The 17,318-nt window shown below is 38.8% G+C and overlaps 1 protein-coding gene across 4 annotated transcripts in view; it reads right to left on the bottom strand.

Moving 5' to 3' along the window:
• slc39a10 (solute carrier family 39 member 10) overlaps positions 1–17,318 on the bottom strand; it is a 38,505-nt gene that overhangs the window by 8,739 nt on the left and 12,448 nt on the right. The window contains exons 1-4 of one of the 4 annotated variants that reach the window (XM_017695086.2): positions 14,298–14,401; positions 8,486–9,922; positions 7,263–7,431; positions 1,770–1,945 (exon numbers count right to left, since the gene is read on the bottom strand). In XM_017695086.2, the coding sequence (XP_017550575.2) occupies positions 1,770–1,945; positions 7,263–7,431; positions 8,486–9,904 (1,764 nt within the window). In that variant the 5' untranslated portion in view covers positions 9,905–9,922; positions 14,298–14,401. Of the gene's footprint in view, positions 1–1,769; positions 1,946–7,262; positions 7,432–8,485; positions 9,923–10,195; positions 10,239–14,256; positions 14,402–17,318 lie in introns of those variants that run through there. The other 3 variants (XM_037539680.1, XM_017695084.2, XM_017695085.2) reach the window with 3 other exon arrangements.

Genomic DNA, 17,318 nt, shown 5'->3' with positions numbered 1-17,318 from the left:
AGCCCTAGACACAATGCATATATATATATATATATATATATATATATATATATATATATATATATATATAAAAATATGTGTGTGTGTGTGTGTGTGTGTACGGTATGTATGAGAGTATGTGTATCAAAAGCTCTGTATCTTATAATTTATAAAACATCATTGCTAAAAAAACTGCATTCCTGAAATACAAAACAATCTTCTGTAAATTCAGATTGTGTTCAGGTAAATACTTCTTAAAGTTGTTATATATGAATATTGGAACGTTGTTGCTCTTTAGTACCAGTGTGCATTGCAATGAACATCATAAATAGCTAATGAACAGCAATTATAATGCTTATTAAGATTTAGTTCCTATGATTTTATGACTGTGTTTGCAGACATCAAGTGTTAAGTTCTTGTAAAGAATTATCCCAATAGTTTAAAATTGTCTTTTACACTATTTTTTTTATATAACTGTCCCTGGGTCAACAGGACAGTATTAATCTGGAGCCCTTACAAAGGCACTGATGTGAACCAACTAACAATTTTGGTCGAAGTAACGCAGGTTTGTCTGTTAGCATGTTACATTATTTATATTATTTACATTATATACAATGTTTTAATAAACTAATACATCATGCAATACACACATCATGTAATCGTGATACATCGAGCAGCTCTACTGTACAATGTTTAACACACAGCCCTTAAAAAGTCTGGAATTACTGTTTTCATTAATATAGAACCAATTTGTTCTTTTGTTGAAGATTTGTGTATAAAATTATTTTATTATGATGCTACAACTTTGTAGCTTTCAACTAACTTGTAGAAAGCTGTTAAAGAAATTTGTCTATAATAACTGAGGAAGTTACATAATGTTGATAATGAAGTTCTTATAAAATTAACAATGAGGTGTCTCACACTTAGATTACAGAGGTAATCAAATCTCAAAGCAGGTAATTATTGTTCATAGATAATTATATAGATAATTATATCATCAATCATTTAACATTAAACAACACTTACTGAATAAGTATTAATAAGACAGTGACCCAGTAATGTCTATATAAAATACAAGTAAACCTATACGTGTCTTGAGTTTTTATATAGAATGTTGATGATAATAAAATAGTGGGAAATCAAAAACAAATTTTCTTTGGGGTCTATTTTGCCTCACAACTGCCCTGCAGGTATCCTTCCACCATGAATGGATTTTAAGGCATAAACCTTCTCAAAACAGCATCTCAGATATCAGGCAGCATATTTTTTTTTATCAGATATCAGGCAGCAAAAAATTTTATGTAATAACTTTCTGTAAGGGAGTTTTTAGAGGTGGACATCTGGGATTTATAGACACTTCCTATATTTTTGTCTTAAGTTAAGATCTTATGGTTCAAGAAAGGATTTTTCACAAATTTGTACTACAGAAGCAAATCTGATCTCAATATAGGAATCTTATGTTACAGAACCTTATCTCAAGTTAGGATTAGATTATGAACTTAAGAACTGTTGTTCTGTATTAGTCTTTGTCCTAATTTCAGGCCTAACTGAAGCGGTCATGATGATGGAACAGATAAGATTTCAGAGTTAATTAGTTTCTGCAATCTCCTGGTTCCCATCACCAGCACTGGGAACAATTCCGGCTCAGTTTATCTAAAATGGAGCATTTGCACCAATCCAGTCTGAAGGCCTTTGTTTACATCGTAACTCTTTAATTATTGCCCCTTAAACCAGCCTCTTGAACAAAAGAGCTACAGTTGGGTCTGACAATCTGGCACTCAGGTACTCACGTGAGGCAGCAGGTGGAGGAGGGCATCTCCGCTGAGAGTCCCCACGGCCAGCGCCACCAGGAAGGTGAGCAGGAACTTGAAACAGGACTGGTTGAGGATGGGCACCAGCACCACACCCAGCAGAGACAGCAAGCTGATGATCGTGATGGACACAAAGCCCCAGACCCAGATCCACACTGGACAAAAGGAGAGACAAACTACTCAAGAACCAGTAATGTAAAACCCTGAAATATGGAAGCTAAATGGTTCAGAGATGATCAGTCAACAGTGCCGAAGACATAAAAATATTAAATGTCATATACAGAAGCAGCTTCTTGATGAGCCACCCAAGATGCTTTTCAAACAAGCCTGAAGAAGATACAAACATGCTTTAGATCTTTTAAAATACATTTTTTGGTCTTGTTTTTAACGCTAAAGATCCTAGAACCATCTGTAGCAGCCTAGGCTGAAGGCCAGATGCTCATGCATTATATATTAAATGTTGTGAATGTAGCTTCTTTCATTCAAATACAGAACAAGCCCTGCATTCACACACATGAATTGCTTAAAGTCATAAATACAATAACAAAATGCACCACTTTTAAATCTCTAGAGGCTCAAATCTGAGCAAGCCAAATGAACTAAACAAAATATGATAAATCACAACTCATTATTTTACACCTTTGATGGCTGTGCATTTTTGTTTCGAATATAAATTCTTAAATCTGACTAGAATTCACTACTCGGAAGCATTTCAAACGACTAAGCCAAATCCTTTAACCTAAAATGTCTTTATTCTGATGAAAAACAATAAACTTTTGACCAGTCAAAGCGCACAAAATGTGCACACATGATTACAAAGTAATTTATTGCTTGACCAACAATGAACAACAGAGTGTTCTTTTGCAGTTAGGCTTAATCTGGCTTGTGTACTGATGCAGTAAAAAACTCCACATCCACAAGCAAACACTTATTTCACTGCTAAGCGACTGCCTATTCCTGCTACATCACGTGACGTGGTCAAACAGACTCCTGACAAGAGGCGACATTAAGCTCAAGGTTAATAGCACTGTTCAAAATCCTGCTTTAAAGCAAAACAGGCCATAATATTGTTACATATAGAGAAGCTGTATATTTAGATAGGCTACAGATTAAGATTCACCATTGATAAAGCTGATTTCTTTTTGCACAAGGTCATCACTGGCTGTTGTTATATGGAAAGATTTTTGATCCGACCGAATACATTCTGATTATAGATTAAGACTGAGGTGGTTATATGCACTTTCCTGAACAATCTGATGGAAATCTCCAATTACACAAGTAATCTGATCAAAATTTATGCACATGCAAAGAGCTGCAGTTGGTGTAGATGTTACCATGGCAACGAGCATCACGTGAGTCCAGTCAGAGTAAGACAAGCAGCGTTTTGAGCTGACGTGCTTGTGTTTTTAATCACTTTAAAATTATGGCAGACTCACAAAAACGTACTTCACTTGTACTTATTGAAGAAGGCCTAGAGGAAGACTGTGTTCTGACACACATAAGACAGACGCCCGTCCCGCCGTCGTCTTTTAAAGTTCAAAGCATAAACTTCGTCTCCTCTGCAGACCAGTTTCTGCACCCGTCATGTTGAACGTTATACTCTATGACCCGAAGCACATGTGCAGAACATACTTAGATTTTCTGATTTGAAATCTAATCAAAGACTTTTATATGGCTATTAAGTTAAGGTAAATGTTAAGTGATACTTTTTTTAATCCCACAAATGGGGAAATTCCACCTCTGCATTTAACCCATCCGTGAAGTGAAACACCACATAAACAGTGAGCACACTTGCCCGGAGTGGTGGGCAGCCCTATGCACGGCACCCGTGGAGCAATTGGGGGATAGGTGTCTTGCTCAAGGACACCTCAGTAATGGACTGTCGGCACTGGGCATCGAACCGGCAACCTTCCGGTCACAGGGCCAGTTCCCTTACCTCCAGCCCACAACTGCCCCCTATTATTCTTCTATTTAAAGGATTATTTACAGGACTACCAGAGAGAAATTGTATTCTGAATGGCCTCAATCGAACTAATATATTCAGACTGAAATGTTTACATGGATGTATTCTATTCCGATTGAGCTATTAGTTGGATTATTATTGCGGGATTACCAGGCTGCAAATAAAGGTGGCTATTATCATCTAAACTTGTGTCAGAGTAGACAGATGGTTTGACTTATGACTTGAAAATGGTGTGTTACATTCACTCATTTAATGACCATGTAAGTGAAATAAACATTTGGAATATTTGAAAATTTTGAAATAATATAGGACAGGATGTATTGCATTAAGATATTTTATGAATTAATGATCTCACTATACTGGCAGATACTTTTTTGTTTCAAAGCATAATTTTTATAAACCAGCAAAATTATTTGCTACTATAGTGAGATATATAAGATGGTTTAAATATCACAAAATTATGAACAACAGATATAAACAACTCTACATGGGATAATTTCACTTGAGAAGATGCCATTTGTTTGTAGTATTGCAACCAGTCACTTGCTTAGTGACATACTGAACGTACGGTAATAGCTTAAGTGGAAAGCTGCTTCAGATAACAGCAATTAGCATTTGCTGTTTATTTTGTCTGAAATTATGGTTCACAGCGGACAGAAAACTAACTCGTTTACACCAAAAACAAAACTTGCAAAAGTACTACAGCCTTTTTTGAAAAGATTGTTCTCTATACCTGGGAGACTAAAGCAATAATCGGCAGACGCAAATCACTAATTATGCATGTCTAATAAATAGCACCCTCAGGCCTGAGTCCAATGAGTGCGCCTTTCAAACAAATTGTCTCTCCCTTTTCACAGTTCCCTGATGTCACGGCAATCTGGGTACATGTGGCTAGTGACTAACGAATTAGAGGCCTTGTTAAAATGGATTGTTGTCGCATATTTAGTCGATGTCTGGATTATCTGGATCCACTCCCTGATCTTCTTCTTCTTTCAGCTGCTCCCTTTAGGGGTCGCCACAGCGGATCATCTGCCTCCATGGATCCACTCCCTGATGATGATCCCTAATGACTGGGTCTACAGATCTTGCTTTGAGCTTAAGATTACCTCTCAGTAACTGTCACTTCAATCTAAATGCAAGCTAATCATGTTCTGAGGTAATGACCTTTTAGAGTTGATGCATTTTCCATTCCTGGCAAATGCAGAAGCAGATCTAGGCACATGATCCTGTTCCTTGGGTGAGAGACTCCCAAATACAAAGGCAGTGTTTATTTATTCCAAATAAAATGCTCCCATATTCATTCTGATATTTTGCTTTGACCTTCCAGTACTGTCAGTCAAGACTGCATTCTTTCCACAGTTTAAATGTAAAATAAAACATTATAAATATTTACAAGTTGTTGATTTCATGTTAGTCAGTATTAATGAACTACTGGCCAGAGTGTCCTAAGTGTGCTGCAGTTCAATACCCTGAGAATTCTTGCCTGGCTTGTTTTCCTTGTTCAAAGTCAAGATGATTTCACAACTTTATTACAGTGGATTACAATCCTGATAACACATCTGACATCCTGGAAAGCCACAAAAACCTTTCAGCATTCTGACAATCCAAACCTTTTCATACGGTTGGTTTGCTTGAGTTGTTAGATTTAGTTTCATAACACACTGTAAAAAATAGCATCTTGTCAAATGAAATTATGTGAAATCTATATTTAGTTTTTAGCTTTATTTAAAAATAATTTGTTTTACACATTTTTACTTGTTCAAAGTGATTTGAGTAAGTAAAATTATAAGCATATTTCTAACAACAGGCAAAATTACTTGCCAATACACTGAGATAACTTACTAAAATCACTTAAACAAATATAATAAGCTAATAACAAATTTATAATGGGAAATATTATAGATAAATCATCAAGAGTTAAGATAAATTCACAAGATAAGACCATTTTTGCAGTGTAACATGTCTGGAACAAATGCTTTGGAGATCACTGTAAACAAAAAGAGGTTCTTATATGGCATTTGGTAAATTGTTAACCAGAAGCTTGAATGGTTTATACAATCATGTTGCTCATTAAGCACAGATCACAACAAAGCTATTATGTGATGACCATATAATACTATATTTCCTATTGAAAACAGGGTGTAAAAGGTTATCTTAGGAAGGCATGGGATTAAAAAATCTGATGGGGACAAAATAAAGGTCAAACTCAAGTGAAGCGATTCAAGTTCTAGAACACAAAGGCTTGGTGGGGAAAAAAGACGAGACAAGTGACACAAAAAGCCAAGCAAGGTTGTTCTTGGTTGTGATCCATCCACATAACTAGTTAACATAAGTTATTATGAGAACCATGGTCCGTCTCAAGAGGGTGCAGTTTTGCATCTGGTTACAACTGTATTGTAGGCCTCTATAATGTATTAATGTACTAATGTTCCACTGATGATAGAGCAAAGAAATGAAAATGTTTTCTTTCTTATGTAGTGCAACTTTTTTTTCACTACAAATTATATCAACATTATATGAATCTTTAAACTTTTGACAAGTTTCTTTTTTTATTTAATCTTAACATAGCAATAATTGGTACACATGAAATTTCTATGTTTCAACATTTTCTCAGCTTGTACTCTTCCATTTCTTTTCGTAGTAATAGATATGCCCCCCTTTTGCTGTAATGACTGCACTCAAGCTCCAGAAGTTTGTGCAAAATCTTCTGATAAGTAGATCAAATCCACCAGATCGGTGCCTGATAACAAGCTTCACTGGAGGATAATTTGTACAAAGGCATTAACATGGTCACAAATTTGCTTCAATTTGAACAGTGACCTAGAAATTGTGAATATTTTTTTATTTTACTCGTCATGGCCTTTCTTTTACATTTAAAAAAAATTGACTTTCTGTCATTTATTTTCAGGTTTAAATGGAAAAAAACCTAGATTTTCAGTGTGGTCTCAGACCTTGGACTCCACTGTATATTCAAATCCCTTACACAAATAAAACCCACAACACTTTTGGGACATTTCCCAGTAACATTCGGGCTTTGTGTCAGTCACATATACAGCCTTTAAATGGTAATTTTCCAGGATGCACACATTCATATTCGCTGTGAGATTCCCAAGAAACAAGACCCACACCATTAACGGCAGAAACTGCACCGTCTGCTTCTATGCAGTAAAACGCACACTCACAAGGCATGTGCATTCTGACTAATTATGATATTGAACAGATCTCTTGTAAACCGAGGGTACAAAAAATATTATGTATTGTGTATTATGTAATATTATTATGTATCATCAGAAGCAATCAGCTTATGAATCGCCTATAGATGAGTTAGATCAACCACAAGCAATCAAACATCCATGTGCTGTGCCACAGCTAACTGGCTGCCTATATTCACAAAACAAGGCTTCGTTTTAGGGAAAATACATGCAAAGTGTAATATTGATCAGAAAAATTGCAATTACATATTTCGGCCAAATGGTTCAGCCCTAAATTCTGTCAGCGTGCTGTTGTACCTGACAGTGGAGGTGCTTCCTGAATGTCAACCTGATGGTAATGCCGGATGCAGACACGACTGTCTATCTGGTAGAGCAGTGCGGGACACAGGTAGGTGAACTGAGCCGGAGAGATGAGCGAGTCGGGGCTTAAACCGTAGTGTCGTAACAGTTGGGTCAAGTTCAGACACTGAGAGAACAGAAGAAGAAGAAGAAAAAGTGTCAATGACCAACATGAGGTAAGAAGTAAATATAACCCAGAGTACATATTACTCAACCAAATTTTAGCTAATTCTTTTCACCAATAATGTTTAAATCATTAACTGGCAAGCCTGAAATCAAGACTGGGCAGTTCCAGTTCTGAAGTCTGAGCAGCTGAGCCATGTTCAAAGCCCTTTGTAAAACACCTTATATACACACAAATTAAATGAATTCACTACTAAATCACCAAGATATTAAAAAGTGTTCATTGCATTGACCATGAAACTTAGTGCTGATATGTAAGGCCAGGCATAAGCAAGTATAAAAAGCAGACTAACTGAAACCCTATTAAACAAACTCTCATAAGAACCTGGCATCATTTACGATAGTACTTCAGATTTTATGAGCAAAAACTAAAAAGGTGACGAAATGTACACTGATGGCATACATAATGATGAGTGACTAAAGTTCTATCTTCTAAAGTTCTGAAGTTATATGTATTATTCGTTGCTAGCTGAAGTTGAAAGGAACATAAATGGCATGACCGAAGTAAGCGACCATGTCCAAACTAGTTTTTTGTCTTAGTACTTGTGGATGTTTGCTTTTAATATGGTACACTGAAGTGCCATGATCCTCTCAAAAAGTGATTCCAAAAGCTATTTTAAGCTGCACAATTAATTTTTTAGTAGGCATATCTAACAGAACCAAGTCAAATGTACCCTCAGGCGTACAGTTCAAAAACATTCCTCAGCTTGAATGATAAACGTGCCAAATCAAACTCTTGTTTATTGGAAATGAAATACAATTAGCATTTGTTTTAACTGACAGCACTGGCTGAACAAATGTGTAGCTGTTGGTTAACTGTTACCTTAACTTCTATGACTACAACTGTAGATGGTAATTTAACTAAGAAGATCTTGACTAAAGAAATAAAAAATAAAAATCAGAGGCTGCCATAATTTTCATTCTTATAACTATGACTCAGTAACTAGTAACAGTAACAGTAAGGAGGATATTTCATGATAAATTAATGAATAAATTACCTCCTCATGTTGGTGAGGCACATCCTCAAAATGTCCAGTCAGTGATGAGATGTTTGGATTGGTCATTTCTTCTGGTACTTCCCTTTTTTCTTTGTGTGACTGACCTTGGGAATGAAAATGTTCGTCATGATCATGGTCATGGTCATTTCTGCCATCATCCACCCCAGAGCTGGTTGGAGCAAATGTGTTTGGGTTTTTGTTGCGACCGCGTTGCCCTCTACCCTTGGTTGGTCTCCTGACCCTTTTGGGCCTTGTGGTAGGAGGCTGTGTGGGTGACAGGAGCTGAAGATAGGATGTCTCAGCATTAAAGGAAATCCCTGTGAGATGTAGGGAAGCCTGGGTTGGCCGTGTATTCATAAGCTGGTCTGTCGTGTCTGGAGTGTGGTGGTGGTGGTGATTGTGAGGGTGTTTGTGGTGGTGATGGTCATGATGGTGATGGGTCTGTGTCTTACTCACTTCTTGGCTATGTGCATGTGTGCTGTCTAGAGATGTTCCAGGGCTATGGTCCTGACCCAGGTCATTGTTTTCTTGTGTGTCATCGTGGCCATGATGGTCTTGGTCATGGTCACGGTCTTGGAGAGACGTGTGGTCAATGTGTTGAGGTTGGTGATCGTCCTGTTCATGATCATGGTCATGCAAGTGTTCATGATTGTCATGTGTGTGGTCGTGGTCAATGCTCTGAGTCTGTGTACTGTGCTGTTCAGTTTCATGTGAATGTTCATGATGGTCATGATCGTGATTGTGGTCATCATGGCCACTGTCTATGTCCAGATCATGACTGTGCCGTCCTACAGGCACACTCTCTGTAGTAGGTCTGGCTCCTGCAGTGAAACTGGGGCTGCAGGGCCCGTGGGCTGTGGGCTGGCCCCCACTGGCCTCCCCATGGGAGTGATGGTGGTGGTTGTGGTGGGAGTGCGATTTTGGGTGTGGATGTGGGTGGCTGGCCGAATGAGAGTGGAGGCCTTCCTGAACTTCCAGGAGGTCCAGGTGGGCCACATGGTCGTGGCCTAAATCATCATGCTCTAATTCCACCACCCGCACCTCACCCAGGCCCAGGCTCAGCAACAGGCTCTGAAATCCATGGAAATCCAGCCGGTCCTGTTGCCCATAGCGACGGAACAATTGCTGAATGTAGTATTGCTGCTCGTGCTCCGCCGCCTCGCTTTGGCTGCCGGGTGCCGGGTGATCTGACAAGCTGATGTAAGGCGCTTTTGATATCTGCAGGTCACTGTGAACATGATCGTGGTCATGGTCGTGGTCATGGTCGTGGTCATGATCGGGGTCATGATCGTGGTGCCCATGGCCATCATCATGATGATGGTGCTGGTGACCACCATCATGGCAATGAGAGCACTGATGATACAAGAGGGTGAGGACGCAGAGAAAGCAAAACTTAGTGTGCGCGTGAACTCTCATCATCTCCCCACTTCGACACTCCTGCAAACACAGAAAAATGTACAAAAAGTGAACTTTAGCATGCTTGCTTTGTACAACAGCATCACACAAGCATTTGTGACAGTACTACATACTTTGAGAATAAGGCATCAGAGTTTTTTTTTTTTTCTTTGGTTTGAATGGTTTCATACTGCATCCGTTAGATTGTTAATTGGTCAGAAAATTTTCCAGAGAAGAGGAAATTTTGCTCTGTTTGACATTTTCAAGAGCTTGAGTCAAAAAACTGCAACTTTCCACGAAATTAGAGACCCTTACCATCTATGTATGTCACAGTCAAAGCAAAGTTGATGTCTTTTCCTTTATGATCGGTTTGTCAATATTGCTGATGCGACACGTTTCCTGATGCAACCACCAAAATCAAACACGCTGCTTCATTATTATTTACTTGCTCGTCTGCCATTATTAGCTCAAGTTGCAGAAATGATTAGCTCAGATGTTAAAACGAGCAGATTACGTGTCCAGTACTGCACAGTTGCTTCTAAAAAAAAAGAAAAAGAGGAAAGTATGCTCTAGTGTTAGATTCCCTCGCTTGGTGCAAACCACCGTACAAATGTGTTCCCACCAGCAGCGAACTGAAGCAAGTTCACTTGGAAGCAGAGAAAGCCCCACAAATCAAAGTAGTTCAGAAGTTTTTATCACCTTTGGGCTTTAAGATTTTTAATATGTGCGCATCACAACAGTTTTATAATATACCCAAAACATTAACAAATACTCTAGAGATCGGTTGTCCTCAGAAACTGACTCTATATATCTACTGTTCCGCAGCCCAGTGCTGAGGAATTTTATACTCCTGTAGCTGTCGACTGGCACTGGACATGATTATGAGCAGCTGCTTCTCAGCTTCCCATTCTACTGGCTTTTCTAAGGAGATCACACAAGCAGTGTGTAATGTAGCTCTCTCTCGAGATAATAAACCTTTGCAGTTCTTTTTAAAATGTAGTGAGAACATTCAAATGCTCCCAGAGTTCTAATAGGTAGCATTTAAGAACTTTTCTAATAAAAGAGACTGCAAAATCTGAACAAATTATATCCTGAGCAGTCAAAACACAGCAGAAGGAAAAGAAATGAGAAATATGCTTTGATTTAAGAAAAGAAGAAAAGAAAAAGAAAAAAAAGAAGAATCAGAAGCAGCCACATAATTCCAGTCAAGTGATCTCCACGCGTTTTCCAGGGGCATGATGGGCTTGCTGCAGGAGTTGCAGCCGGAATAGCCAAAGAGACGAGGCACGCTAATGCCAGAGCAGCTGGACAAAGCCCAGAGGCGTGGACACATTAACTCCACAGCTTGCTGCACTCAACTTCTATAGAAAGATCAGAAGTTCATTGGTGATGGGAAGCTGCCGCTCTGCTTAGGCCAACAAAGAGCTTCATTACTAAAGACCTCAAACACATCCTGTACAATTTAAGACAGAAACTCAGAGCTTGGAAGCCTTGTTACTTAGCGTTGCGTGAGCTAGTTAAGGATAGCGAAATTATTTATGTCGCATGTGTGGGTTTGCATTGTGAATTTCACAGCCAAGCTGGCATGAGAACCCAAATGGGGCCGAGGGGCTTGTTCAGCAGACACGCCAAAGTTTCTGTGGTGCGCATGGTTTAATAAATGACAATAGCAGCATTTATTTATGTATACATATATATATAAACTCACTGTACCAAAAAAAATAAAGGAATCTTAAATGCCCCTAGTTTAATTCCTCACGCTTTGATATCAGTTTCACACAATAGATGGATATAGAGTTATTTAGTAAAGGCAACGGTTCAGTATAAATCCATCTGAATGCATAAACAGATGCATTAAAATAGGGCTGTATGGTAAATCATATTTTTTGTTATTATCGTGATATGAGTTTCTATGACAAACACATTGTTAGAGCGGCGATGAGAGAACAGCGACATTATTATATAGCAATTCATCGCTTCCTAATTGGCTTGACACTTTGGGATCGGACACAGATTTTTATGTAAAGCTGCTTTGTGACAACGCCTGCTGTAAAAAGTGCTATATAAATAAACTGACTTGACTAGGATTGAAGCAAACAGTCAAACAATAGAAAGCAATTAGATAAGCTGCACAATATAATAAATAGGTAATGGTAAAATAACTTTTAAAGATTTACCGTTAACCCACATATTAATTCTGCACCTTTTAAGTTCAAAACGGCATCAAAACAGGCCAAACCTGATATCTGCTACCTGCACATACTTCACAAGCTCAAGGTTCTGTCTTTCTCTCACATAAAAAACTACTCACATAGAGAAAACTACTGCTTACTTACACTTACACTAGAGGTGTAACAACACAATGCATCACATCATATCGGACTGTATTGCAGCATATCATACCATCTTGTTGCATCATAGCTAGCATATTGGCTTGTGGTTAGTGTGTTTGCTTGGAGCTAACATATTAGCTTGTGGCTGGAGCATTAGATAAGGACATTAAAGCATGACTCTTGTTTTGAATATTGTACTTTTTTACTACTGACTGCTCTAAAGGCAACTAACATTTTAAGGTAAGGCACATTTTCAACCACTTATTATTGAACTGAAAAATGCATTGAATCAAGACACGACTGTTTCATATTGAGCTGAATTCTGTAAATCATTACATCCCTAATTTGACACACAGTAGAAGTACAACACAAACTGTGCATGTATCTAAATCTAAATATGAGGCACCCAAAGCAACAGCATCTTTAAGAACACAGCGTGTCAGCACCTCTGGATTCCTACATATTCTCCGTGCACACTAGGGGTGGGAATCTTTAGACACCTCAAGATTCGATTCGATTACGATTCAGAGGCTGTGATGTGAATATAAACCAATTATTGATGCATCTTTTCTTCTATACAGGATTTATTTTTCCTTACTGTGTGAGGACTGTAGTTTTAAAGCAAAGTATTTGCAATGATCCATAATGAATTTACTTCCAATATCTTTTATTAATAAAACAAATGGAAGTGAACTAGAAGGCTCTCATTCACTGCTCTTGTCTGAGATGCACAGCACATGTTACAGCCGTCCCATCCATTTAATTCAATTATTTTATAACTTTGGTTTTGGTCTTGTTGTAGAGAGTCAGGGGTCACGGTGTCGTAAAACAGCTGAACATTGAGAGACATTTTACAATAAGCTGCTCTACTTCTGATGGAAAGGGGAGGAAAACAGCTACAGCTGAGCTAAAGCTTAAAGCAGAGCAAAGTAAGTCTTTTTCATTCAGATTTTTTAGCCTATACTAGAACATTTGCACACACTGAGACATACTGGGCATTAAATGTTGTGTCTCCCAAGGTGGCTTGATTTTTTGTTGAAAGGACATGTCTCTTCTAAACATTTGGGTTGGGACTCCTGATCTAAACAGGCGGATTTCTCGCTCATCCAGCTGTGTTTTTGTTACGTGCTGCCACAGACTGTCCGGGCGCTGCACTTACCCACTTCCCAGTTCTGCTTTTTACGTTAAGTCAACATTACAACATTAGAAAATTGATTTTTGACATTTATGAATCGATTCAGAATCGTTCACATCCACATCGCAATGCATCTAAGAATCGAGTTTTCCTGCACCCCTAGTGCACACCATGTTCAGATCCAGTTCACTACCAAAGCAAACTCGGGCTCTCGGACTGTGCAACAGTTTCAGGTTAAAGAGCCTCAAGTGAAAGAAGCAGCTCGAGACTGAAGACAACAAACAGTCATAATCCTTTACTGTGGGAAAACCCTGTGACAGAAAGAGGATCTTGCAACTGAGAAAATGTTTAAAAAACATCAACAAAAAGAGAAACACAAAAAGCTTTCGCATCAGAAAGCCTCTTAATCCCTATGAAAGCATAACATGAAGATTTCTTTGGACTGAGAGCCACAAAAGTTCCAGCTTTTCCAGGAAAATCAACAAAGGAGGCATGTGATTTATCAATTTATGGTGCAATAACTTTTGGAGTTTCAAGATTCATTTAGAAGCAGAGTGTGAAAGGTCACCAGACCTTATTTGTTCAATCTGAACTTCCCTCTGAGACAGTAATTAAACAGACAATCAACCAAGACAATCTTTCTTCAGACCTTTTCTACATGGAAATGGAAACGGTAGATGTGCCATAATTAAAACTCAGCAGTACAATTCATTACAATACAGTACAGGTCCATTTCTGAGCTCCAATCTGCAGCTAAAGTGATTCTTTATTGAAAGTTCCAGCAGCGAAGAGCAAATAAACCTTTGAGCATTCACCAGCACGGCTTGCCAAGAAACAGCATGCTGTAAAAACAAAATTGTTTCTAGGGATCAGCTTCGAAAAAAAAAGGCATTACTGAAAGGACCTACTTCACTACTCCTGCCTTGGTGTCCCCATGTGGAGTACTTACACCAGCCGGAGTGCACGCTTCCCAGAGCGGCGTGTTAAATCAGGCTAAAAACGCAGACAAAGCGGGCCGACGATCTGGTGTTTCGGTTTCAAATGTAATTACAAGCCTCTCCCTCTCCCAAGCTCACACAGACAGTGTTTATAAACATGCAACTGGAGTGACCTCTGCACCCTGGAGGAGATAGAATAGGGCAATACCGGAAACTATTTTTAAGAGATTGGCAAACCTCACAAATAACACTTGTGTTGACCGCTCAATGAGTTCTTTGTTTGCCAGCATGACATTTTAGAAAACTCGGTCTTTCATTTATTTATTTATTTAATTTCTAAAAACAAGGAGATTTAGGAGTAGTGCAAGAGTCATGTGCTGCAAGAAATATCATGGGATGGTTCGGAATCTGTCTAAGTGGCAGCTGATAATAAAATACAAACAGCTGACCGAGAGGTCTCAAAAAGCTGTGGGGATGTTATGAGCGGTTTTTCCATTCTATATGCTCATATTCAACATGGAAGACAGCTGATAAGTGAACAGCCGGCAATATAACGTATTATGGCTTTCCTCCTGCTATGCTCCTGATGTATATGGGGCGAATGCACAACCCACTGTTTTCCAGAAAGAAACTGCTATCTGCTCTTTTGCTGATCGTTTGGACGATTACAGAGACAAGAGGGACGTGGGGTCAAGGACACCCCATATCCGAGGGCTGCTTCTTCAACTTGACAATGAAAGAAGAGTAGTTTTTGTGTCCTCATGTCACCGGCCTTACAAACATGCATATACAAAGGAAGGCTGTGTATAGAAGACCCTTGGGCCTATAAGGCTGTCAGACATACTCTAAAGCTTCCATAACTGCAACCTGAACAATCTCAACTCAACAAGGGAAACTTGTTCGTCTCTAACACTACAGCAACTTGTTCACCTCTTACATTATGTAACTCTTAACATTAACCCAAGACTTCACTCACAATGAGTTGCGGTGAATTCCACAGAACACGGTTCATTTATGGTAACTTGAAAGTCAGATCTAGGGTCAAAAGACTTCTGAAACTGCTTTTTACAGTCAAACCACTTTCCAGAGGTTTTCAAGATGTTTGTGGGGGCGTGGAAATGTATACGGCTAAAACCAGAGATGCCTTGATACTAATACTGGTATGAGTTATTGGCTCATTTATTCACACTCCTAAAAATTCACCACTGCCAACATCTGATCATAATAACGTGACATGATCCCTGTGTCCACTGCTGTGCTAATGGACAAACGACTCAAACTGGCAGTCTGCTCAAAGAGCAGTGTTTCTGACTCCATGGAGGTTAGACACAAAGTCGCTGGTGAATTTAAACATTCCGGCCTTGGGAAAAATAGTCGACATTTACTTCCAAAGTCCGTATAGGCCCACTTTACTCTGTGTGGCTGAGTAGAGAGTTTTAAACTGTTCTTGTAAAATAGGCCATGGAGAGATCATCTTGTCCAATCAGATATGTTTCAATGTGGCTAGCCGAGCTGCTGTAGCTCGGTTTCTCAACGTTTGCTCAGTGCTTGGAGCACAGCCTGTTATTTTGAATGATATGAGATTGTCCATAGACAGTGCTGTCTGTAGAGGCTGCGTTTTTCGTTGAATGAACTGAGCGTTTTTATACAGTGTGAACATATAAATCATAGAGTTTTTTTCCAGACACCATGGTCTATTCAAACATAGCATGAGTCACCAAAGATTTCTAATTCAAACAGTGTATGGCTGGCTTTACTGGACACTCGACTACAGCTCAACCAGCCAAACAAAAAACTTCAGCGGTAAAACTCCACAAGTGAGCTCCTCGGATCAGCCTCAGAAGCATCAGCCTTGGATGCAATTCCTGCTGTCAGCTTGTTATGAAGACTGCTGTTAAAAAGGACACAAGAAGCATCAAAACTATTAAACATAGTTTACATGCTGCTCGATCCAAGGTACCTCTTGCAGCAAAGCTAGCTAATGCCCTTCATTTAAAATCAGCTAGATTTTAATGATTTAGCTAGTAAGGTACATTACACTCATCTACACTAAGACACACTGTCCGAAAAAAAAAAAATGGTATTGATGCACACCTACTAATAAACCATAGTGTAAGGAAAGATTTCAGCTGCTCTACTGGTAATCAAACTGCTTAGAAACCCAGTGCGGCACAGGTACAGTGGAGGAGTTAAACAGAGCTGAAACTGGGCACAGAAATATGGACAGTGCATTCCTTGGATGTGTTCATGCAGGAAACACGCAGGGGGTGAACTACTCTTGGAGCGTACATCTTTAGACTGGAGGAGGGAAGGGGGGAGGGAGAGTGAAAGACAAAAAGAGAAAGGAGATGCGTGCGCCCCTAAGCCAGCTCATATGACTCTCACAAGGTCTCCCCATCCCTCCTCTCTTTGTCAAGTGTGAGCCAGCAATTTAGATTATCCCGTGATTTGCACATTTAACTATTCGACTCTTTAAACACTTCGCACACACTGTGAGCTTCTGATGAATGTTATAATTCTGTACTTACTTAAAGGGGAATTCCATCGATTTCTCAAATTGTCCTCATAGCTCAGTGGTTGAGATGTGAACTAACACATTCAGTGGACTGATGCAGGATTCAAGTTTTTTCATTTTCATTAGTTTTTATTTTCGTCTAGTTTTCCATTTTGCCTTTTGCTTTTAGTTTAATGCTGCACAGGTAGTTTTAGTTATGTTTTAATTTTCTGAAAAGTAATAGTTCTAGTTTAGCTTTTATATAGTTTCTGTGATAGTAGATATTTGATAAGAGTAGAATAAAATTAAAACAGTAGACTGAGATCTGCGCTGAGCTCAGCTCCAGATTTCCTTAGAAATGGCCAAACACATAAGATCCACTTCTAAATTCTCAATCATGTATGAAAAATACAAGAATAAGTGATTGTCTCGTTTTATTTAGTTTTACAGTAGATATTACAGTGTTGATATGGAGTTCCTTTTTCTGTCATTTTTACTTTTATTACAGTTGACATTTATTTACTGCTAGTTTTTGTTT

Source organism: Pygocentrus nattereri, chromosome 6 (genome assembly GCF_015220715.1).
Source record: "Pygocentrus nattereri isolate fPygNat1 chromosome 6, fPygNat1.pri, whole genome shotgun sequence".
Classification (NCBI taxonomy): Eukaryota; Metazoa; Chordata; class Actinopteri; order Characiformes; family Serrasalmidae; genus Pygocentrus; species Pygocentrus nattereri.
Note: the sequence above shows the minus strand (reverse complement) of the source record. Positions and strands in the feature narration are given on the sequence as shown.